Genomic DNA, 16,874 nt, shown 5'->3' on the forward strand with positions numbered 1-16,874 from the left:
GATAGCATCTTACTGAAATGTCCTTTTTTTCCAGCCCTAAAATCTATCCTTTCAGTGCCTGTCACATCAGCATGCTGGCAGTATAATCAGGATTTACAGCAGCTCTGTACAAGAATTCTCCTCTGTGGATGAAAAAGCTAGAAGAAATGTGAAAAGTTCATCCTCTTTAATTACTCCAGAAATCTTCATGTTAACATGATATCATTAGGATTGTAAAGCAATTAAACTGTGTAAACATCTGCAAGAGGGAGCAAAATTTGCAGTCCTGGAATGTGCTTTGACTGCAAGCATTTGAGTAATCCCACTGAAGCACTGTGCTGTTGGTGTTCTCTGAACTAAACCACCAGTGTAGGGAAAGTTTTTGTCTTTTCTAACCATGGAAGCACAAAAAAATGGGGTTGGTGAGGAGCTCCTGACCTCACTGAGCTTTATCTGCTGCAAGGTAGGACTGATGCTTCTCATTCCTGGCAGAGCAGAGTCTGATCTGTCCTGAATGGCCTCAAGTGGTGGAGACTCCACAACCTACCCAAGCAACCAGAGACTTCTTCTTGGATCTGACTTGATTCTCTCCCACTGTGCTTTAAATTTGCTGTTCTTTACCCTCTGGCCCACAGAGCAGTTTATCACTCATACAGCATTGTTCACGTGCAATTATAAGCTATTATTGCATCCCTCTGCCCCAAGTTTTGTTCTGCAGGGTAAGCAATCCCATCTCCCCTCAGAGGTGATGTTATCCAGGTCTGTGATCATTCCCACCACTCCTCCAGGAATTTCCTCCAACTGTTTTTCCTTCAAGTGCAGTGCCCAAACTGGACACTGTGTTCCAGCTTTCCCACACTGGGACATGTTGCATGTTCTGTTTAGTTACCCCAGCAAAACATTAATGTTTTCAAAAAAAAAGCCTGACATTAGTGACTATTATTCAGATTATGAGTCACAATAAGTTCCACATAGCTTTTCAAGGAACTACCAAAACTGCAGAACTGTCTTATAGTCACAAAGGTGTTTTTCCTGCCTGAGGAATACTTCTCTGCACTTGGCTCAGTGTCAACTCATCCTGCTTTTTCCAGAACATTCCTTCAACCTGTCAGCATAATTTTGAATGCTACCCTTGTCTCCCAGTGTTTTAAGACTAGTTTCACTCAAGATACACTTCCCCCCACCATTTATTTTTTTTTTAATGAAACCATCATAAATATTAATGTCAAAAACATTACTGGAAGTTGACCTGTTTGCCTCCTTTGTGCCTCCCCCAGCTGCACAACTTGCTGTCAGTTCTGGAAAGATATTTTCAAGTCCTTAAAAGTCACACTGGTTGTTACTGAACTCCTTGGTCTCCTTCAGGTGCATATAAATAATTTGTTTGTTCCAGTTTTTCTATGAACAAAACAATTTACCTGTCACTTTCTGTTATGATATTACAGACATTATGTTTTATCTTTCCCACTCATTCACACTTGACCTGTCTTCCCTGAGTTTCAGAAGTAATGACAAATATTTCTGAGATTGCTTTATCTAATTAAGTAATCTAGAATAAAGTTTATCAGGCCCATCTGTTCTAAAAATATTAAATATGTCTGAACACACTCTAACCTATTCTTATCCTTCTTTACTTTGTGATTTTACCCTCTGTCATAATACCATGAGCAGTTTGATGTTGCATCTAGTGTGACTCCAATGCATCAGTGAGAGCAGTTCTGAGCCCTGAGATGAAATTTAATCTAATTTCTTGTCCTCACACCAAGCTGTGGGTTCCCTTAAATCATAAAGCTCCTCCTACCTTCGTTCATTGTCATCAAGATGAGCAAAGAGCACGTTCTTGGAGATGGCCTTAGCCAGAGCAGTCATGGTTTTATAGTCCTTTGGAATAACCTGCAGAGAAAAGAATGAAAGGTAGTTACACACTGATTGTATTTCTTCACAAATCATGAAGAAATCTACAGAAATCTACAGAAAATCGACTACAGAAATCTACAGAAAATTCCACTCTTCAAGAAAATTGATGCAATTTGATTTCAGGCACTAAGACAGGTTATCATATAAAACCACTAAAAAAGCAATAATTACAGCTTTGGTAATGTGAGGATAACAATTTTTGTTCTCAAAATGACACTCAGAAAGGAAACATAAGATTCCTTTACAAACTAAAAGTTTAAATTTCTCAGTGTTAAATTCAGCCAGTATCTTATTCTTGGTTTTTACCCCATCAGAGGAGCACTGGATTGAATTGCAGGCCTGAACCCTTGCTCTGTTAGGAATACACCAGCTGCTCAGCTTGCTGCTGATGAAACAAAGGGGTAAATAATCAGATCACTGAGACATTCAACTCCAGCCTTTCTGTCTGATTATGAAATAGAACTGACTAGCTTTTCTCAGTGCAAATTTGCAGCAGTGAAAGCCAAAAGGCTTTGTGGGTTTGTTGGGGCAGGGACACACAAAGGACAGGAGAGATTTTCTAGGTGTAACCAGGAATCTGACCAAAATCAAATGCTGGTGAGAATTGCTTGGCCATTTCTTACATCACTCTTCCAAACAATCACTGAGTGCTCTCTTCAAGCTCATACCCCTCTTTAGAGCAAGATTCCTGTTCTGTTAGCTGTCAACTGTGTTATGTCAGATGTGTTGACAAATATTGCTTTCCCTAGTTCAAGGATGAACTAACCCTCCACAGAGATCTTCCCCAGAATGAAGCCATGCCATGTGCTTGCTCAAATCACAAAGATAAATCTCCTTTGATTTTCTCTCCAGGGATATAACTCCTTTCACTGCCTCTAGCACTACTCATGCTGCAGCTCACCCCTAAAGGGATCCCTCAAGCTGCCTTATGACCCAGATGTGTTTCTATCCAACACCTGAATTCAAGCCAGCAGCTCTTCCTGACTACTATCTAAAATTCCATCTGTTTGCAATAGTCTAACACAACCTTTGCCTTGCTTTTTACTCTTTTAAATTTGTTCCATAATTTGTCCTTTCAGTGTGTCCTTTTATTTCTGTGTTCTAGAAATCTGTCACACACACACATCCATGGGTTTCACCATGGGGTTAATTTGCTTATGCCAGAAGACAAAGCACTGACACAAATCCTTCCAGTGCTAGTCCTGTCTTCTGTCCAGCATCTGTAGCTGTACAAGAAACTGTCCCCTAAATTATTCTTATTTAAGACCAGTCAGTTCCTAGGAAATTAAAATCATAACAGGGCTAGTCACAGAACACACAGAATATGATCTGTATTGCTGCTTCTGGTTCTTGCCTACTCATGCTACTGTCAGGACTCACTGACATCACTGCTGAGAAATGAAGAAAACAAAATTCACTTCAGGTTCCATTATAAACATAAAAGAATTACTCAGGGGGGTGGGAAGGGGTGTTGCCTTTGATTTTCAGAAGAGTCAGATGGAACCCATAATAAACAGAAACAAATGGGATCTCTCCACAGATTTTTTTAGGGGGATATTGCAAAATGCACAGAAAGAAAAGTGTTTTAAAGTGGCTTTTGAAGTATCACACAAGTTTTTTAACAGTGCAGGGCATTCATTAATAGCTAGACCACAGTGCTGTTAAAATTCACCACTCATTTGCAAACATTATTTAACCACCACAAGAATACTTTTACACACTTGTTTTTAGAATGAATGGCTCTCCTAATTATTTTTTTTCTTGGGACAGAAATCCCCAGAGCAGCAAGAGAACTTGTATCATAAGCAGATGACAAAAGCACATCTGACTGCAAAGGCAAAAAGCATTCTGCCAAAAAAACAGTGACTGACAAAATGTATTCCCATAAAGAAAAAGCAAGCTCTTTGAGTTAAAGCTACTCCAGGCGTGCACAAAAGCACATTAGCAGCATCTGTCAACCTTATGAAATATATTTTCAGCCTGGCTCCCTAAACAAACATGACATATGCTATTGTAATGTCTCTCTTTTCATAATCTTTGAAAGTTTGAGCCACTGTCAAAAAAAAAAAAAAAAAATAGCAGAGCTATTAGGAGATACCAAAGATTAGGTATTTTTGTGAAAAAGGGAGCTTGAAAGAGAGAAGCTCAAATCAGAGCTCCTTGTGAAGAAATTAGCTAATTGGGGTTGGCATTTCTTCAAAGACAATGGTCACACAAAATCACCCAAGTATAGTCAACACACATCCAAAATTAAATGGGTTAAGTGGTACCTAATCAACATAGGGAAATATGTGCCTGAGTGGTGTAGGAAACCTAAATTACTTAAAGAAAATTTGAGGCAGAACTGACTTTTGGAAACAAAAAACAAAACCCGAATTAACAGGAAATCCAACAATGCGAGGGTCAGATCAGGCTCAGAAGATGCTGCAGTCAGGGACTACCAAGAAAGTGGCTGGGAAATATTGGCCCTGTTAGACAGGGAAACAGATGAGCTGCACATCTTGAAAAGGAAAGAGCAGAGAATGCTGAAATCCCACTGATGGGGAAAATCCTTAGTCAAGGAGGCAGCAAAAGAGGTGATGAGGATGGTCAGCCCTGCTCATGCCAGCATGAGGACACCATCCCCTAGACTGGCCCAGGCGGCCAAATTAGGGACAAAAGACGAGTCGCTGGACTGTCTAGCAGATGGCAGGGGCAGAGGGAGGTGCCAGGTTACCTTTCTGACATAGGAAACAGCATCCTCCTCGGTGTACACCTCGGCGCTGACCCCGCCGCGCCGCCGCCGCGCCTTCACCACCGGGTTGGGCGGCGGAGGGGAAATCTCATCGTCGTGAGAGTCCGACTGGGAGCTGGATTTCTGCCGAGCCAGGATCTGCTTGCATTCCTCCTGCAAGGCAAGAAGAGGCAATGAAACGCCTCTTACCCACGGGTACAGTCAATTCACGCTTCCTTTAGGACTATCAGCAAAGCGTTCGCTTCTATGTTTGGGTGATTGTCAATCTGCACTGCTGAGAGAAAATGGCAAATTCAATGAGAATTGCGTTAACTACAACGTGTGTACAGGCGTTTGACCTGTTCAACTCTTTTCTAACCAATGTATAATAAATGTATATAAAGTATACAATGTATATAAAGTGTAGGCATATCTCTGCAGCCACTCCTGGCTGAGAAAGCAAAACGAGCCTCTTTTGCTTATTCTCCAACATCACAGCTGTTATTTTCTCAGTTGGCTTGTACATGTCGCTGTCTCTTGCACAGACAACTTGTCAGAAGTCACACATTGATATATTAGATAGTTTTCTTCATCTTGCTCTGCTTTGCAAGCTTACTGTCACCACAAACAACAAACATGCTCCCTACTCCAGAATTTCTGCCATACAAGTGATTTATAACCAATGGGACTCTTTCCAAGCAAATAAGATCCAAGGTAGGCTCCAGAGGACTGTGAAAGATGATGGCTGGCCTAGCACCAGCTGGCCTATAGGGAGGTTATTCTCCAAATTTCATGCTTGTGGAACAGAGAATAAAATAGGAAGGGGAATCCCTGAAGAGAGAGCAACAAGAATAAAAAAGAGTACAGAAAAACTTCAAGAAAGGAGGTCAGAGTTGCAAGACTATCAATTCATACACTGAACCTGACTTGCAAAGGATAGAGACAAACCAGATTACCCATAATTACAGTATTTTCCCAGAGCCCCATGTTCTATCCCTCAGCTTCCTGGGATTCAAAGGAAAGCATAAAGGAGTAAAATTCCCTTTGTATCATCCATGTCTGTCAGCCAAAGGAACAGGGCTCTCTGCTCAGAGCCAGCCCTTCTCACCCCCTGGCACTGCTCAGCCACAGCACAGTGTCCTGCTGCTTCCCCATTCAGCCTCCACTGATCCTGCCTAAAGGCAGGGAGAGCTGGAGATGGGGTGGACCATATGTTCTGTTCCCTGGTGCAGGAAACCAGGGGCATGAGCAGCAGGACACAGGCACTGCCAGGAGACAAGCTGTCTAGCCCAGTGTTCCATCTGCTGCCATCTCTGTGCAGGCAAACCCCACAGCCTGGTAGCCCCAGGGTCATGTTGAGGGATGAACAGGTAGCATCACCCCACAACTCCCTGAACAACCTCAGCATTTTTCAGACAACTCAGCTCAGCAGCATTGCAGGCTACCCAAAAGAGAACACAGCAAGGCTGAGCTCCCTGCACACCCCATAAACCAGCGTTTCTCCTACAGGGATGCCAGAACCTGGCCCCTGTCCTACAGGAAATTTCCAGTGAGACTTTCCATGCAGAGCTAGGACAGGAGTGAGTGGAGGAGGGAGCAGCAGCAGGAGTGGCAGATCACCAGCATCACCAGCTGGTCTCACTGCCAGAGGAAGTGACTTATCCACAGCTCATCAGGTATGGCACAGAAAGGGCAGTACAGAAAACTGGCACAAGCTCACAACTTTCAAGCTTGCAAGAGAAATGGATGATTAATATATGTTTTGCCATTGATGTTTACATCAAATCCTGTCATGCCACCAGTCTTTTCTGGTCTTATTCCAATTAATTCCTGCACCATCACTGGCATTGCCCCTCTCATTAACCTCTGACACCAGTCTTTGATGCACTATTGCTGCTGGAAATAAATCACTGAACAGTATTTCCCATGCTGCATGACTCAAAGTAACAAGTCACACATTCTTGTTTTGAAGAAGGCATTACAAAATTATTTAGGGGACAAGCTCAGAGATAAAATGTAGAGGGCTCACTAAAGATCTGACTTTCTGAGATCTCGACCTGCCTCAAAAAGTGCCAAGTTCTTTCAGAGATCAGTTGGGGTTTAAATATGGCTTACAACCCCAAAAATCCCAGGCCACAATACAATTGACCTTGGTGCTGTAACCAAAAAAAAAAAAAATAGAATTTCAGATGTATTAAATCCTTACTGAAACTTTTTAATTTCACATTCAAATAGCAGCACTGGATATGAAAAAAATTACTCAGTTAGATTTTCCTATAGTGTAAGAACTGCAAATTCTATTTCAGCATTCTTATCAACTTCTTCCTTACTCTTCTCTGACTCTAGATTCCTTAACTACAATTAAGCAACATATTTCAAATACAAATCTGTGCTGGATACTAAAATTGCATTTAATATCTAGTTTTTAAAAATGAAAGCTATGACTGAAGAATTTCACATAACATTACTGAAGTCCCTATCTCTGACAGTGTCAATGATCTCTGATTTTATCAAATGAACACAACCAAATGCACCCTCTTAACTGAAAAGTAGTAAAGACCTTTCTGAAGAACAGCAGCTAAAATTTAACTAAAAGGCAAGTACAACAAGAGGGTGGTCAGGTAACTAATGGTGTGCAGCACCCACACAGTTCTTTTTATACACAGCATATTTACTCAGAGAGAAGGGTAGTAGTTTGACACATTTGAATATAAAGTACACTCTTCTCCCTTCAGTACACATTGCATAAAAAGCCAGTTCCAAGGAATTAATAAATAATATCTCCCCTGCCCCAGCACAGATTTATATACAAAAGAAAGCTCAGTGAGATAAAATTAATACTACAAAGCATGCTCTTAAACTCAAATACTTTTAGAAGCCAAAAAGATTTTAAAGGATTATAAAAGTGAGTTACAGTGTGGTTCATTTTGAAAGGAAGTCTCTTCACTACAAACCCCTCTCACACAGACAGCAGGCAGTTGACTGGCTGGCTTTTCCACATTTGCAGTCTGGGAAGGATCCCCATTCCTGAGCTAGAGAGTGCCTTTTGGAAATAAAAGCCTTTGTCCTGGGCTGAGCTTTCAGAGAGATGTCTTCCATATATCCTGGGGTAAAACTGCACAAATGCAGCAAAAGTTTAAAGAAGTCTGAGGAAGAGTTCTTCCAACACCGATCTTCAGATGCAGCTTGATGTGAATCCTTGTGCAGAACTCAGTTTCAAGTAAACACCTCATCATCTTTTGTTGTCATGACAACAAATGATAGCTCTGTCTCTCCCTCTCCTTGGATGGCACTGATAATTCATGATCATATTGCCCAGTTATGTCCACCTTCAAATGAGAAAACACACAGAAGACCCAACTGCAAGACAGTGCAACTTCCTTTGATCATTGCCTCAAATTGAAAAAAGATCCAATAAACACATTTGCAGTAATCAATTTATCTTTTGAATGTCCACTTTCAGCTACAAGAGGCTGAGATATAAACCTCAGGATTTTAGCATATTGTCCTCAGCATCTTCCCCAGATAATGCTTCTGTGAATTTTTAATGTGTTTAAGCACTGCAAGTGAAGTAACCACAATGCTGAGACAGTTTTTAGGTTTACCCTTCCTTTCAGACCACTGCTTAAGAGCACACACACTTCCTGGCACAGAAGCCTTCTTCCCTATCAGCAGGAGCATTTCTAAACAGAAATTCACTTCCTCTCCCAGTCTCTCCTTTCAGCCTTTGACACTACCTGAAAAGTCAGATGAGCTGGAGAAAGAAAAGCACCTATGGAGGCTCCAAATAACTGTGCAGCCTTACAATAACATCCCAAGAAGACTTCTAAAAGCAAGTCAGACATTTGATATCAAAGCTCAGTACTTCTGCTTCCTACAATGTATACATTGCATTCAAAAACAACACCACCAAGTACACTCTAAATGATATTTTTTTCCCCTAAGCACATTTATTAACTCTTTTGGCTGACAGACTTGGATTATTCACAGAAAATATGCAGGAAGGTTCTTGCACAGGTAACTAATCTCTCTTTGCACTGGAATTGACCCAGAGGAGATGCTCTCCATCTAGGAGGGTTTCTACCACCCCTCACCACTCCTTGGGGCTGATGATTTATATCAACCAATAAAGGCCAAAGGCAAAGCACTTCCCTTTGCTAGAAACATGGGACTGATGCCATCACTAAAAGCAGGAAAAATCTGGGAGATCTTAGCATTCTTTTCAGTCTTATCTTTGCCAGGACAGACAATCTTTATGATCATTCAGCCTTGTTACTCACACAGTCCCAATAATTGTTCCATTGCCTTCCCCCTGGTACATGCTACCTTTTCTTCTATAGCACTTCTAAGAAATATCTTAGAGGCCAAATTCTCCTGCCAAAAATCCACCTACTCTGATGACACTCCAGCTGCATGGCTGACCTTCCTCAGACCCTTTACTGCCATTGTTTTACCTCCTGCAACTTGTTCACACTTCTTGTCTTCCCCCTCACCAGTGTCTTCAGCATCCCAACCCATCACCACCTCTTCCCTCCTTTCTTACACACGCCTCACAGCAAAGTGAGAGGTTATGTTACAAAACACAGACCCTATTTTTGATACTTTAAAGCTTATATAATCAAAGAGAATCATAGCCAACACTTCTGATCCTTAAAATCCAGCCAAATAACAATGTGTGCATGCATAGCTTGTGTAAGAAGAGACAAGCCCACATAGAAGTGGATTAAGTAACCTGATGAATGTAAAACAGGGGAGATTGAGATGTGAAACAAAGATCTCTTCCAGGCAAAATTCCCTCTTTTTTCCATCACTGCACTCTGGTTTTGTTAGGCTTTGAGACTGGGAAAGCCACTCACACTTGTGGACACACAAAATAAACAGGGAGCTCAGCTCTAATATGTTCCATACAGACTCGTTAGATCATGGGTTTGCTTGTAATTTTATTTCTTAGGGAAAAAGCTTTTTTCTCTTCCTGCTTTTATTCCCTTCATTCTCCACTTTTCCCTAAGCCTCCTGCATGTTGGAAAGTTTGCCTGAGGGGGTTTTAAAAATTCACCTGGTTTTCCTTAACCTCTTCCAAGAAAACTGCCACCTCTCACAACACTGCCTGGGGCTGACTCTGGCAATCACACAGGTCCCACCTGAGCTGCTTTTCATCCAGCCCTTCCCAGCACTGATAGCAGAGGAGAGGCAGGAGCAGAGGCTGCCCAAGCTGCTCAGAAGTGCAGTCACACAGCCAGGGCACCTGGTGCTCCCACTGGTGAGCTTCTATCAGCATCTCAGGTATGTATCCTGCATGTTTTACCAACATTTCTGACCACCAAGTGTATGCCAACCAACTGCTTTGCAAGCTTTGAACAGTATTATTATTATTATTGGGCTTTATTAAACTGGTTAGTTAATGCATTTTTTCTATAGATTTTCTTGGTGTGATGTTGCTTCAAATCTTTAATCTCTCCCCAGTTTATCTGAAAGCAGTGAGTTATACTTTGCATAATAATAACCCATACTTTTGAGAATTAATTCAATCTGTTTAGACAGGTTCTGGTGGAAATTATTGATTGAAGGACTCCTTTCTGTAATAAAATACAAATACTGAGGGAGAATACAATTGCAGAAGAGCCTTGTGCTCAAATTTTGATGCTCAAGTACCTTTGGTTCTGAAACTTTCTGTGGTGAGTAAATAAAGTGTATTTTGCTAACAGAGGGTGTGTTTGTGGTTTATTACATCTTTTTTGCCCAAGGCAGCTCCTGGCAGAGCCCACCCATGTGCAGCTCTGCCAGTGGGGATATTGGAATATTGAACTGCAGATTCCTGAGCTTGGGTTTTCCTAAAATTCCCCTTCTGATGGTACCATGAGACAGCCAGCATCAGCCTGGATCCACAAGAACACTGCCCATCCTCTGGCAGTCATTTCATTAGAGCAAAGCAGCATTTTCTGCACGTGCAGATGGCAACAGGAGGGGCCTGGGCAGAGCTCAGGTGCAGAAGGTACCAGCAAAGCCCAGCTCAGCCCTGCTCTGAAATACCCCACAGGCACATGGCTTCAAAAAGCCATTTTAAACACATCCTGCTGTTTCCTCATTTGTGCCATTTTCTTCATTAGTTCTACTCTTTATTCTAATTCTTTGCTTTGGAATAGCTGAGTTTATCTGGCAAGACAACCCCACCTTTGATCATGTAGTTGTGGCACTAAACAGCCTGACACTATGGAATTTTTGCAGTCTTGATATGGCTAAAAGTACAAAGTGTTTCCCATAATTTCTCAGTAATTAACTTTTTCACATAAAGTAAGAACTAGAGATAAAATATGGGTTCCCTGTTTGGTTGGTTTTATTTTTCTGCTATGCCTCCTTTAGTCCTCAAGTAAACAGGACTTAATTACAGCTGTTAAAATAATGCCACAGATTCTTAGCTAACATCTATTCCCTCACTTCAAAAAAACCCAATTACAATCCCTAAGGGAAAGATTTTCTCACTCCATCCACCAAAATCTACACAGTCACTGGGAAACATAAAATAAATTGTTCAAAGGAAATATCACAGGTTTTAAAATATAAAGTATCTAAACTCTTTTCAACTATTTTCTGTGCTCCAGGGCATGTTACAGATTTTTACAAAGTAACTGTTAATGTGATCAGAGTAGATGTCACCTTGAAGTTCGTAGGTCACAGCATATAAAAGTGACTTGCAAACTTCAGAATGTAGAAACTTAGGCTGATTCCCAGCAATTACTGGCAACCTAAGCAGGTCCTGCCAATATTAAGTGAACAGAAAAATGTGTATTAAAGTTTTCCCACAATTATTTTCAGACTTATGGTTTTTGATACTGTTCTTGATACAAATAAACTGCAAATAGGAAGGTGTTGGAGGAGGGGGTGCTCTTTTTAACACTGGCACACCTTCAGAATTCAACATCAAACATCAAACCTCAGTCTCCAGCACTTTATTCAGAAGTATTTATTCATATTTTCCCTTCACAGCCCTCTCAGACCACGTCCATGAATAAAGAATGGCCAGGCATGGAGCTGAGCACCAGCCCAGGACATCCCATCCCTGCAGCATTACCTGATTCCCTGGCTCTGCTCTCAGCTGCTCCTCCAAATCCTGCCAAAACAAACCTGCCCTGCACGTGTTCCACCTGAGAATGATACCTGTGATACCTGGGGCCAGTGGTGGGGTCAGGGCTTAGACCCTGACCCATCTCCATGGAGCAGCAGGATGAAGGCAATGGACCCAACTCTGATTCATCAGAAGGTGATGATCCACCCTGATCTTGAATATCACAATAAATCTTGCTTTTATGAGTTGTTTCTATTGGATGAAGAATTAGCAAAATTAAACACACTCTTCTTTTTGTTTTATTCACTTCTGAGGTAGCTCCAGTACACTTATGTGGATTAAGCTCTACTGGTTTTCCACAAGCTCATTTTTTAACCACTTGAAAAATATCCTACACTTCATGTCTAAACTTCCCACATGTGTTTTTGACAGATAAACTGTTCTTCTGCTGCTCTCTTCAGTGGAACGTGTTGTTTATCTTAATGAGCTTGGAAAATAACCCCAAAATACCACACTTAGGTGGTAAAATGAATTATTTTGTTTAGAAAATCATGCTTAAACACAAAGAGTTTCACTCCTCTCCTGACACAAGACCAAAATTAAAGGAGATGATAGCAAATGTGCCATGTCAGTATTGCACATTTACAAAAATCTAATGAACAATTGCTCAATTTAGAATTCCAATAGGATTCTTCAAACTACCTGTGTATAAATACAAGACAAAACTTATTGGAAGATTTCTCTATCATTAGAAGTCTTCCTTCAACTGTTCTCATGCAACTAAGTCAAAATATTATTTTACTGCGAGAAATCCTTCACAGTGCAATTCATCCCAAGGAAGTCCTTGGTGATGGTTGGGAAACAAGAGTCAAACTTCTGCAGGAACAAGAATTGCAGTGCTGGAAACCTCCAGAATCAGTTTAAAGCCTCCAGGCTCAGCAGGCTGCTCTAGAGAGGCAGTGCCAAGATTGTGTCCTCCCACAGCAAGCACAATATTCCCTGCAGTTGATGCCTTGATGTGTGTAAATCATCTTCCATTTTGAGAAAAGTGATATCCATCATCTCCTGTGCTGGCATCCTGATTGATGTCCTACAGAATCCTGCTGTTCTTTGGGAAATAATAGATCACATGAAAGAAGATGTCATTTCTCAAGGGTGGGAGCTGCCCCCCTGTCTCAGGTCTGTGTGCTGTGTACACATCAACAAAACCAAACTCCCCCAGTACAACTCCTCAAGGAATCCCTCTAGCAATGGAGTATATTCCATAATGCCACACTATATTTTAATTTTTTTTTTTCGAGAATGGTGGTGCTTATCCTTCTTTTCAAGAAATCCAAAATTCCACACGTTCACAACAAAGCAAAGGAAATTCAACAATTTTAACTCTCTCAAAATGAATCTTGGCTGTCAGAAGTTCAGAATACACAGAATTAAGATACTGGGTTTTTTCATAATAAATAAATACAATTAAAAAACATCTTGTACTTTCTACCCTTCTCTGATGTCCCAGACTGCCACCAAAATGCAATGTTTGCAATTTTTTTTTTAAACTACACAAATTTGGCATATACTCACCTATAAAAAAATGTATCTGAAAAGCAGAGAGTGAGATGTATTAAATGTTTTACATCACTGGTGATATATCAGTCCTATGCATTATTCACTCTTGAAGGAAGAAACCACCAAACCATCTCTCAAGCCTACAACAACACTTGCTCACACAACATGCTCTTCCTGCAAAGATACCTGTAGACTTTAGAAAAAAATTGTCTGGGAATGTCCTAAAATGTTTCCCCCTCTCTTCACTGCTTTTGAAGACAGTCACAGTAAGTGAGGTGTCTCTTAATGCATCCCCTGTCAGAGGATCCTGGGATAGAGAGGACAGCAGTGACGTTAAATAGCAAACTGTTCAATGATTTTTGAGAACTTGCTGGTTCCCTGGTTTTAGTCAGTTTTAGGGGAAGGGAAAACCCCACCACCCGACACTGAAATAAACATCTTCTGTACCCACAGGCAGGTTCTGCCAAGAGATGAGAGTTCAGGATACCATTCCTCACAACCAATTTGGGTCATTTTTAACAAGTGCAGTTTGATGAGATATTCTAATCCTGTTGCTACACACAAAAAATTCTAAACTATAGCCAATGTTATAGTAGACATCCACAAATGAAAGGGTTGGGGCTGTTTTCTCTTAACAATTTGCATTTCCACAGTTGTGTGATCATTTAAAATTTGAAAGAAAAAAAATGTACCAAGGCGTTTGAAATCTTTAAACCATCTTTTTCATTTTATAAATGGAAAATGTAAAGTCACCTGAAAATCACTGACCTTTTCTAATTTTTCAAAGTGTTCTCTGAGGAACTTCATGGGTCGATCTGGCTTGGCTATACAGAGGTTTACAATGCATTCTTTTAAAATCTGTTGGATGTTGTGTTTCTGAACATAGAGTTCACATCCCTTCAGGCTCTCATCTTCTTCCACATTGCAGGAAGCAGCAGCAGCCATCTTCAGGCTTGTAAACAGAAAACACAACCTAGGTAAGAAAATGGTGCAAGAAAGAGATAAAAGACAGTTTCCAAATCCTTTGACAGAGAGATCTGAAGAGCAAAGACATTTTAATGTTGCCTGTTGCCTATTGAGGACCTATTGAACGATGATGATATTCTGCTACGTGGAAATGCTGAACTGTGTCATCTTTGTATCATCAACATCCCACCAAGTACACAAAGAGGATTTTAACTCCTAAATAATGATCAATCTTTGGAAGAAAAAAAAAACAACAAAGCAACAAACAAAGGGTGAAATTAACCCTACGAGGCAAGGAGTTTCAGAGACACTATTAAATTTCGGCATAAAGCCTTGCTTTGCTCTCCCCGCGGGGACTCGCTCCTGTCACCAGAATCCAGCTGTTTGCCACAGACATCTTCGGGCAATTTTAGCATCTCTCCCTTTCTCAACGATCCCCGCGGTCCGGGGGAAGCCGGGGAGGAGCGGGCAGAGCCCCCCGAAGGGAAGTTGGATGATCTGAAGGGAGAATAGCCCCAAACCCTGTTTATTTCCCCCAGCCAGGTTATGACCGCTCCGGTACGAGCCCCGAAGGCCAGGACAGCTTTATCCCATTCCCGGACGGTCTGCGCGGCTCGGGGGGTGCGGGGGGCGGCCGGGGCTGTGCCGGGAGGCTCCGGGAAGTGCCCCGGGCCCGGCCGGGCGGGCCCCGCACCAGCGCATCCCCGGGCCCGGCGGGCGGACCTGCCGCCGATGTCCCTGTCCCTGTCCCTCTCTGTCCCTGTCCCCCCCGCCCCGCCGCACGGCCCCGCGCCCGGCCGGGCCCGCGGGGCTCAAGGGCCGGTAAATAAATAAATACCTGGTGTCCGGAGCCGGCTGAGCGGAGGCGCCTGCTCTGTGCTGGCCGGCGGTGGAGGCGGGGGAAGCGGCTCGCTGCCGGTTCCGCACTGCAGCCGCCGCCGCCTCCGCTGCTGCCCGCCCGCCCCGGGCCGCGGGGCGCCGCGGGGACCGTCCTGCCGCTCCCGCACAAAGGCTCGGGCTGCTCCGCCGCCGCTCGCCCGCAGGAAGTGCCGCCGCCGTCACTCACCGGCGGGCGCGGCCTCCGCCTCCGCCGAGCGGCGGCACCGAACCGAGCGGCACCGAACCGAGCGGCACCGGCCGCGCACAGCTCCGCACCGAACCGAGCGGCACCGAACCGAGCGGCACCGAACCGAGCGGCACCGGCCGCGCACTGCCCCGCACCGAACCGGGCACAGCTCCGCACCGAGCCCTGTGCACCGAACCGAGCGGCACCGAACCGAGCGGCACCGGCCGCGCACAGCTCCGCACCGAGCCCTGCGCTCCGAGCCACATGTACCCCTCCGCTCCCATCCTCTCTGGGGCACGGATCCCCCTGTTCGAACCGAACCACACGGACCCGCTCTGCACCTCTCTGCCCCGTACTGACCCGTTCTGCCCCGCGCTGACCCGTTTTGCCCCGCACGGACCCGTTCTGCCCCGCACTGACCCGTTCTGCCCCGCGCTGACCCGTTCTGCCCCGCTCGGACCCACAGGACCTGGCCTGGCTGCTCCACATCACCAGCCTGAGAACAGGCTAGTGAAGGAAGACGAGCCTGGCCACAATGGGCAATGGCCTGGCCACAAAGGACAGTCTGCAAGTTTGAAGTGACCATGAAGGATGGGCATGGCCATGGAAGACTAGCCTGGCTGTGAGACATGGCCCAGCCAGGAAGGATGGCTTGGGCACAGAGGACAAACTGGCCATGGTGTCCTGATCACCGTGGATGATGAGCTGGCCTGGCAGGACAGGCTGCTGAGACAGGGTGGCCACAGGGCTGTCTGTGGCACAGGAGCTGGCAGCCCTGCTGAGCACCCACAGTTTGGGAAGGGCAGATCTGCCGTGGGTGTTTAGAGCAAAGCCAGCACACCCAGCAGCACCTCTGTGCAAGGCCACAAAGAGCGTGGTCACAGCTGGGATTCAGCCACGGTCCAGCACGTGCTGTCAGGAATACTCCAATGCACGCTTGTATTCCTTTTGTTGCCAGGAAACTCACGTTCATATTTCCCATAAAATAAAGGGTGAAACAGCACTCCAAAAGATCACAGTCGAGCTGGGATAAGCACAAGAGAATAAACTCTGCTGGTAAACACAGGGCTATTTTAAAATAATAATTTTAATTAGTTCTGTAGTTTGTTGCACTTTAGATTCGGTGTTTTAACTCAAGAAAAGGACATTGAGCATCCTTTTGGTTTGATGTCTGTTCCTTGCAGTCACCAGAGAGAACACAAAACAAGAGCTTGTGTAAAGTACACATAAGTACAACACAAACACAATGTAGCAACATCAGCTAATACAAATTAAAAAGAATACAACGCTGTTGCAGAAACTGACGTGATGTTTGATCCCTGCAGAGAAGAAACAGCCGGGGCAGTGATACATTGACAGTGGCCGGGCATGGAGCCTCCGCCGCTGTCACCCTGTCCTGTCCCTGTCCCTGTCCCTCCGCTCTGTCCCTGTTCTCCCGCTCTTTACCTGTCCTTCCCACTCTCCATCCCCATCCCTGTCCCGTTCCCTGTCCCTGTCTTATCCTATTCCCTGTCCCTGTCTCTATTCCATTCCCATTCCCTGTCCCGTTCTTTGTCCCTGGCCCGTTCCCTGTCCCCCTCTCTATCCCATTCCCTGTCCCTGTCCCGCTC

The 16,874-nt window shown here is 43.9% G+C and overlaps 1 protein-coding gene across 1 annotated transcript in view; it reads right to left on the bottom strand.

Moving 5' to 3' along the window:
* Positions 1-14,177, bottom strand: part of PRKAR1B (protein kinase cAMP-dependent type I regulatory subunit beta) — a gene marked incomplete at its 5' end in the record, with an annotated part of 89,496 nt that extends 75,319 nt beyond the window's left edge. The window contains 3 exons of the mRNA XM_079320901.1: positions 1,781-1,872; positions 4,613-4,783; positions 14,001-14,177. Coding sequence (XP_079177027.1) covers positions 1,781-1,872; positions 4,613-4,783; positions 14,001-14,177 — 440 coding nt within the window. The remainder of the gene's footprint in view (positions 1-1,780; positions 1,873-4,612; positions 4,784-14,000) is intronic.
* Between the last annotated feature and the right edge of the window lie 2,697 nt (positions 14,178-16,874).

The sequence above is a fragment of the Erithacus rubecula genome (assembly GCF_903797595.1).
Source record: "Erithacus rubecula genome assembly, chromosome: 17".
NCBI lineage: Eukaryota > Metazoa > Chordata > Aves > Passeriformes > Muscicapidae > Erithacus > Erithacus rubecula.